This window comes from Episyrphus balteatus, chromosome 1 (assembly GCF_945859705.1).
Source record: "Episyrphus balteatus chromosome 1, idEpiBalt1.1, whole genome shotgun sequence".
In the NCBI taxonomy this organism is placed as follows: domain Eukaryota; kingdom Metazoa; phylum Arthropoda; class Insecta; order Diptera; family Syrphidae; genus Episyrphus; species Episyrphus balteatus.
The window spans coordinates 71,767,819-71,776,936 of record NC_079134.1 but is presented as its reverse complement, the minus strand read 5'-3'; the positions used below and the strand labels follow the sequence as shown (position 1 = coordinate 71,776,936).

The 9,118-nt window shown below is 33.1% G+C and overlaps 1 protein-coding gene across 1 annotated transcript; it reads right to left on the bottom strand.

Annotated features, from left to right (window-relative positions):
• Nucleotides 1-2,348: 2,348 nt before the first annotated feature.
• On the bottom strand, nt 2,349-3,641 carry LOC129906537 (uncharacterized). The gene has a single exon (XM_055982329.1). It carries the CDS (start codon nt 3,639-3,641, stop codon nt 2,349-2,351), a length of 1,293 nt encoding a protein of 430 aa, XP_055838304.1.
• Between the last annotated feature and the right edge of the window lie 5,477 nt (nt 3,642-9,118).

The window sequence follows — 9,118 nt, the reverse complement described above, 5'->3', positions numbered from 1 at the left end:
AGAATCGGTCCAGAAAATAACTTGTTCGCCTCTACTCTTGTCCATAACTTAGCAAGAGTATGCGCTGCGCAAAGTTCTAATCGAGGGATCGATTTTGTTTTCAAAGGGGCCACCCTAGACTGTCGACTTGATATCGGCCGTGCTTTGGCTTCGGATGTAAATACAACAACCGTAAGCTCTCGTCGAAGCATCGGCAAACCCATGAACTTGAATTTTTGCGTTCGAATGAGTTTCGACAAATCTTGGTAGTTTTATCTCGCCAAGTTGAGATAAATTAGCTTTAAAATTTTGCCAACTGGTATCAATATAAAGGCGCAATGGAATCGACTCATCCCAATCAATTTTTGCTATCCAAAGCTCTTGTAATAAGATTTTTGCTTTGGTTACTATGGGGCATAACAAACCAAGAGGATCGAAAAGACGAGAGGAAACTGATAGTATGTTTCTCTTAGTAGCTCGTAGATCATGGAAATTATTGTCCAAATTGAAGCTAAATGTATCTTCTTTAGGGTGCCAACAAATACCCAGAGTTTTTGAATCATTAAAATTTATTGATTTTTCAGAACTCTCAGTATTTAGATACTCTGTATGATTTGAGAACCATTTGGCTAATTGAAACCCTCCTTTTGTAAGGATTTCTTGAATCTCGAATTTCATTATTTTAAGTGTTTCGAGATTATCGGCACCAGTTAAGAGATCATCAACGTAAAAATCTCTTCGAATAACATCTGACCCCGTAGGGAAAGAAGACTCGTTAGCATCGCCCAACATCTTAAACACCGTATCGCCAAAAATGGCGCCGGAGACGTACACCCAGAGAAAAAACGCATAGTAATTTTTAATCCGTTCTACTTTGAATCAATGGTGAAAAATATATTCATTCATTTTCTAAAAATCGTCCTATGCTTAAGTTACAGTTTGTCACATCAATTTTTATAAGTGAGATGGCACAGTGGTAAAGCACAAGCTTGTCAACCCAGGTATAGCAGGTTCGATCCCCAGCGGATGTCAGTTTTACTTTTTTTTATTTTTTTTAATGTGTGAACAACTTTGATTTAAAGTGTACTACTTTGATTCAATCATTTTCCACTTTAGGCTAAAAATGTAGTGATTTTTCATTGATTCAAAGTGATTTCGATTGATTTTACGTTGTTTTTTGGCTCAGTGTACCATACGTTACAGTGTTTAATCGAAAGATTTGCAGTGGTTGTGTTGTGACGGATGCTTCCTCCACACTATGGGCTGGTATTTCGTGTGCTCTTCAGCAACAAGAATTTGCCAGTACATTTTCGTAATATCAGCCGTAATGGCATATTTATGTGTACGAAAACGGAGCAACGTCGAAAATAGCTCCTCTTGAATGGTTGGCCAAACCATCAAGGTGTCATTCAGTGATAGTTGAGTAGATGTTCAACTTGAGGCGTCGAAAACAACTCCCAACTTTGTACTTGTGCTCTGCGCTCGCAAAACACACTGATGTAGAGTGAAATAAAGCGGGCCCTTTGGGATCTCATTATTTGTTGGTGACATATGACCCAACGCAATGTATTCTTTCATGAAATCCATATACAACATGTCTGTAAAAAGGCTATCTTTGGATAGCTTTCACTCAAGTGCGAGAAATCTGCGTTTGGCAGTTTCGAATGATGCTCCAAGCGAGTTTGAGAATAATTTGAATGGAAGTTTTACCTAAAAACCACCTGTCGGCAAAAGTTTTGTATTTTCAACAAAGTGCTTTTCACACAATTGTTGTTCTGGAGTGAAATATTTTTTCGTTTCTCCAGGAATTTCTTCCAATAACCAAAGCTTTGGTATCTTTTCGTCTAAATCTGATAAATCTTCAGACTGACATACCAGATTGCAATGCTTGGTATTTGTATTTGTACCCTTGGGGTATTTCCCAGATATTATCTAACCAAGAAGTGTCTTTTGAATAGTTGGAAATTCGGGACCTTGTTTAATTTGATCAACTGACAACAATAAAAAAAATGTGTCTGCTCCAATAAGTAGGTCAATTTTTTGTGGCTTATTGAAATACGGATCAGCTTGTTGAATGTTGGATGGAATATTCCAATCCGAAGTATTTATTGCTTGATCCGGCTGATATGACGATATTGAGTTCATTACCCAATAATCAGCAGAAAACGAATGATCATTGAATCTTGATTTAACTTCTGCATGTACTTTTTTATTTACCGTAGTACTTGCCTTTCCAATGCCAAGCAGATTCAGAGGTTTTTCTTCTTTTCGAAGTTTTAATCTTTGGGCTAATTCTTCTGTGATGAAGTTTAATTGAGAGCCAGAATCAAGTAATGCTTGAGCTGGCATATATTCTCCAGAACTGCCCTTTATTTGCACGATTGCAGTGGCAAGAATAACTTTATCACTTGAAAACTTGTTGATGCTTGTGTCGGTAAACTAGTAAAAGTTGATTCGTACTGGTTCAGTAATGTATGATGAGATCGATTGCAAACGCTGCATCGACTCATTTTGCATTTCGAAACTGTGTGTCCTTTTCGAAGGCAGTTAATGCAAATTGGAACACCTTTAGCATATTCGAATCTTTGTTGGACAGGCAATAAAGTAAAATTTTGACACGTTGTTATGTAATGGTCGTTTGATTTGCAATATATGCATTTGGATTTATTTTGTTGCGTGTTTACACAAGCAAATGAAGACTTTTGATTTTCGAAACGACTTGAATCTTGATTAGGTTTGAATTGCTTATCGGAAGATTTGAATTTTGAACTTGAAGCTTCTTCAGCAGAAAAAAGCTGATATCTTTTATTAAGAGCTTCTTCACAATCTTTCCACAAAGGAAGAGTATTGAAATCTAATTGTTCTTCCCATTTTGACTTTGTGATTGCATCCACCTTTGACATAACTAAATGTATTATGATTGCGTTTGTTATATTCTTTTCATCTCCCAATGAAAGAAGCGAATCATAAATTGCAGAAACTGTATCAATCTTGCTTCGCAATGAAGACGCAGATGGTTTGGAAATTTCTTTTAATTCGAAAAGTGTTGAAACATTGTCGAAAAAGATGAAACAATTACTGTCGTACACTTTCTTTAAACTCGCTAATGCTTTTGGATAGTTTTGTTCGGTAATTTGGAACGCCTTAACTGTTCCTAAAGCTGCACCCGATAAACAAGAAATCAAATGATTGAACTTTTCAATATCTGGAAGCATTGGATCATTGTCCACTAAACTTTCGAAAAGGCTGATAAAATGTTTATACTCTGAGTATTTTCCACTGAATTTAGATAAAGACATTTTTGGAAGTCGTGAATGGTGTGGGTTCTTAAAAGAATAGTCAACTGCACTCGACTTTCGTCTTTTATTGACATGTGAAATTAGTAATGCTTTTGCACCAACACAAATGTCTTCCAATTCACCGCGGGAATTGTCAGTACGATCAATTGATTCTATTTCCGACTGACAATTCATTAATTCGTCAATATATGAATTTAAAATATCTAATCGACATTCTAATTCGATTGGATTAAACGATAAAGTTTTTTCTTCAAGGCCCGTTTTAATTCGAATTATATTGTTTTTAATTTGTAATCGCTGATGAACTAAATGTTCGAGATCTACGTTTTTCTTAGGTGATTGCTGCCGTTTCTTGCCCGTCATTATTAATTTATTTTATTTATTAACTTTCGAAAAAATAATTTAATTCTTGGAATTAGTTTATCCAGAAACTATTCAGTTTGCACTCAAGTTTTTGATTTTAAAAATTTTAAAATCGTTAGAAAATTAGTTTATTTCTATACGAAATTCCTCGAAAAATAAAATTAATTTCAAAAAACTATTTGTGTGCAAATTGCCGAAAGTTATTTAATTCAAATCAAATTGTTTGAAACGAGGAAAAAATAAAATATTTTTTATAAATATTTTGCTGAACTCTTCGAATAATAAATTTGGAAATTATTTTGTCTCACTGAACATGACCACTGTTGACAGCTGAGAGCTTAAAGCCAGAACTATAATTCGCGGATGGAGTCGGATGCTAATGTCAATTGTTGTTGTTTTCCATAAGTTTTCATCCGTCGAGTGCTTTGTATATAAAATCTATAGTTCTATCATGAAGTGAAAATTTTTAGTTTGTTCGCTACCTGAGTGGTCGCGAGGGCGCTTAGATCGAATTTAATAATGAGAGTAAGGAGATGAGATATACATTTCTGTTGGAAATTTGACTAGTTTTTAGTTCGTTCGCTCGCTTACTTTTTTGGTGGCGCTGCTTTTTTTCATGATAGTACTATAGATTTTATATACACAGGTCGAGTGCGGTTGCGAGCGCACTCGTCGGATGAAAACTTATGGAAAACAATAAAAATTGACAGTAGCTTCCGAGAGAGAGTACCAACTTAACGAACTGTCAAACGAGTGAAATGTCAAAACAAATTGTAAACAAATTTCAGATTTAACTTTACACGAGTTTCGGTCGTATTTTGCTAAATTGTTTAATTAAATTGATTTAAAATAGATAATTCGTAAATTGTATTGTTTATTTAATAAATCGCGTATTCAATTTTACTAACGTAAAGTTCCAAACAATTTATACGAAGATAGTGTAGTGTGTTTTCGCAAACAATAATCGACATGTACGACGGTCGGTGACAGCGGCGGCGGCGCAACAGTAGATCGTGAAACCAATTGACTTTGGTCTTTAATTAATTAAATTGATATTAATTATGAATTTTTAGTTTAAATATCACTTTTATATATTTATTAGCAATAAAATTTTTAAATAAAATAAAAAACCGCACTTTTGTTTGTTTCACCAAAATATATGTACGAGTAAATGTATGTGTATGTGTATGTGTATATACACATTTATTATCAAGGGGCACGGTAGTCCCCAGCCAAGTTCTCTAGCAACTTTGGCACTACACCCTTATTTACAGGAAACAACTCAGGCCATTTTCGACCCCCCTCTAACTTCCACACCAAAGATGCTAGAAATTTCAAACTACATTTGTTGAGCTGGTCGAAACAAAACTCCTCACAAAATTTCAGCCTCTTACGATGAGTAGTTCCTGAGATATAGGGCTTCAAAAATCGCAAAAACCGTAACTGACTGACTGATTCACTCACTCACTGACAGATCATCAAAATTATGGAGAACTTCCCGTTAACGTAGAAACTTGAAATTTTACACGGTGATAGGACTTGTGGTGTATACAAAGGAAAAAATCGAAAATTTGAGATTTTTGTGGTGTATACAAGGAAAAAATCGAAAATTTGAGATTTTCAATTCAGGGGGCGTGGCATCCGCCCATTTCCGCTGAATTTTCATCAAATATTATAGAGCACTTCTGATTATCGTAGAATCTTGAAATTTGGTTGAATGGTAGAGCTGGTAGTTTATACAAATGAAAAAAATTTAAAATTTGAGAATTTTAGACAGGGGGCGTGGCAACCGCCCATTTTCACTGAATTTTCATCAAATATTATAGAGCACTTCTGATTATCGTAGAATCTTGAAATTTGGTTGAATGGTAGAGCTGGTAGTTTATACAAAGGAAAAAATTTAAAATTTGAGAATTTTAGACAGGGGGCGTGGCAACCGCCCATTTTCACTGAATTTTCATCAAATATTATAGAGCACTTCTGATTATCGTAGAATCTTGAAATTTGGTAGAATGGTAGAGCTGGTAGTTTATACAAAGGAAAAAATTTAAAATTTGAGAATTTTAGCCAGGGGGCGTGGCAACCGCCCATTTTCACTGAATTTTCATCAATTATTATAGAGCACTTCTGATTATCGTAGAATCTTGAAATTTGATAGAATGGTAAAGCTGGTAATTTATACAAAGGAAAAAATTTAAAATTTGAGAATTTTAGCCAGGGGGCGTGGCAACCGCCCATTTCCGCTGAATTTTCATCAAATATTATAGAGCCCTTCTGATTATCGTAGAATCTTGAAATTTGGTAGAATGGTAGAGCTGGTAGTTTATACAAAGGACACAATTTAAAATCTGAGAATTTCAACCAGGGGGCGTGGCAACTGCCCATTTTCATCAAATATAGAGATTTTCAATTCTACAGCCATACCTTGCAAAAAGTAGTGAAATCACAACAAAAACATTACTGTTAAAAAAAGAGCCAAGTTCTCCTATGTTGAAATTATGCTGGCACAAAAAGTATTGAGATATAAAAGTGTACCAAGTTCTAAAGTTTGGGTTCAAATTCGTATCAATAAAATTTTGATTGTTTACTTGGCAAATTTTTGAAATAACTTTAAAAATCGGTATTTAAAAGAAAAATTGTCAAGTAAACAATCAAAATTTTATTGATCCGTATCCTTTGACATTGGGGTGACTTTGGAGCTCCTCTTTTTGCTGGTGCTTGTTGTTGCCTTTAGCTTAGGCGATTTTTTCAGCAATGGGGGTGGTTTTTGTTGGGTATATTTTAATGTCTTTATTTTTTATGCACTCACGCACGATTTGATTCCACCGATTTTAATTAATTTTATTGTTTTTTAATCAGATTCACACGCGTCGTGTATACTTTTAGAGTTATTTTATATATGTATATTTTATATACGTATATCGATCACTACGCGAATTTTATTTAAAAATGTAACAAAGTATTAGTTTAATTTGTCACTGCTCGGACGCCATGAAATTTTACAATCTTTTTTTTTGTAAATTAGCTCTTACTTGAGCTGAAAAGTTAACAATTAAAAAACGAGAAAACTTATAAAAAATAGCGAAAAAACGTTTTAAAATAAAAAGACGTGCGGTACTTTCGTGTGGAATGATTTTATTTCCTTTTCTTCTTCTTCTTCTTCTTTTTAAATTTGAAATAAAATATGGCCGGATGGGCGGGATATTTGAATTTTAGACCAATTATTTTTAGTTCACAATAGTGAAATTTTTAACAAATATAATATTTTTAATTCAAGGTTTAATTCATATGTTTTTTACAATTCAAAAGGTAATTCATTTTTTAAAGATATTCGTAATGACGAAACACATGTATTATATTATTAACAAACTTGCATTATTTTATAAGATTTATCTTACTGTGTTAGTATATAAAAAAAAGGAATAAATGAAATAAAGTAAAACTATAAATTTTTTTCATCTGAAAGGGTGTTTTTTTTTGGTGTAGAGAATATATGGGTATATTTGAAAAAGTGTGTAATACAAGAGTAATTTTAGTGGTACCCTATTGAAATTCAGCAATTATGTCACTTTTAAGATAAGAAACAAGAATCTTAAGTGTCTATAAAAATATCTTGGCTAAAAGGGTGTTTTTTTGAGTGGAAACCAAAATGTTGGGTCACCTTAATTTAATTTGGTGAAAACATTGAATTTGGGGATAGAAAGCAAGAATAATGAGTTTTCATAAAAAAAATATGGTGAAAGGGTGTTTTTTTCGAAGACACAGTAAAATCTGTAATTGGTCCCAAAAAGCTAATAATTCATTTTATTTTTGGTTTTGATGACAAATTTAACGTTTATACTTCAGTTCTCAGACGTTTTACACGAATCATTGACTTTTTGGGACCAATTATAGATTATATACTGTCTCTTCGAAAAAAAAAACACCCTTTCACCTAAATTTTTTTATGGAAACTCTTTATTTTTGCTTTCTATCGCAGATTCAATGTTTTTACCAAATTTCATTAGGGTGGTCCATCATTTTTGTTTTCACCTTAAAAAAAACACCCCTTCAACCAAATTGGACCTTATGCAAACCAAATTGTTAGTTGGGTTGTAGTACTTTCCGAATTTCATCATTTCTTTAAAAAAAACACCATTTCATCTAATTTTTTTTTATAAAAATTCTTTATTCTATCTTTCTATCCTTAATTCAATGTTTTCAACAAATTTCATTAGGGCGACCCATCATTTTTGTTTTTACTCAAAAAACACCCTTTTAACCATGATATTTTAATAGACACTTTAGATTCTTGTTTCTTATCTTAAAAATAACATAATTGCTGAATTTCAATAGGGTACCACTAATACCTATTATTCTGGCATTACACACTTTTTCAAATATATTCATATTTTCTCTACACATAAAAAAAACACCCTTTCACAAAAAAATTTGATTTGCCTGCGAAAAAATAAGTTTTTAAATAAAAAGATATAAGATACAATAGTTTTTTTGATAAGAAGATAAAGAAAAAAAAGAATGACGACTCCCCCCAGCCCATTAGACAATTTAATAGGTTCTCAAAGAATTTCATTACATGTGAGTTCTGTGGAAAACAAAACCACACCTATATCGATTGTCAAATACGTTACAGAACAACATTCTGCTACACTTACAGAACTTTTGGGCATACACAGAATAGTTGTCCCTGCGCACAAAAAACAGTGACGCAAACAACTAAAGTGCCTAAAGTTAAGTGCATGTGGTGTTCTAGGAAGAGGCATTTGGAGGAAGATTGTTTCTCTAAGAGAAACTATTTCAAAGTTAAACGATTAGATGGCCAGTTAAAACCTTTAAACTGCTCCTCGAAAACTTTGCCCTCCAAAATTACAACGCCAAAAGGTCTCTCTTCACAAATGATGATATCATCAAAATTATGCAGTCAAGCACCGCATATGATATCATGTATGATATCTGAAGACACTTTTGAAATTAATAAATGCAAAGCATTGAACTCAGGCAACGAGAAACGGCAAACACAAAAAAGAATGCAAAACTTCATTCTAAAGTGTCAAATTGCTTTTCGTTTCCTAAATCAAAACAAAAAATGAAACAGCAAACATATGGGTCAAAATTTAACCTAGGTCAGTTTGATCTATGGTTACTCATTATGAATATTTATTTTGTTTTAATAGAGTGTATTGGGTTAAAATTTGTGTATCTCTGGCTTTTGTGTCTAGAAAAGTTTAAACTTCTTTATCGTTCTATCAAGAAGAAGAAAACAAATAAAGAATACTTAAAAAACACTCGTAAGTACAAAGTGTTTATTGAGCTGCCGGTGCCATTTGTCAAGGCAAGTAAGATACTCATCCTTATCGAGAAAGGGGCAGATTCAAAACGTTCAAAATATGGTCAACCAAAACCGAAACTGTCAGGCAGCGGAGATTTGACTAATAAAATAAGATTTGATAGAAAAACAAAAAGAGTAAATAAAAGTA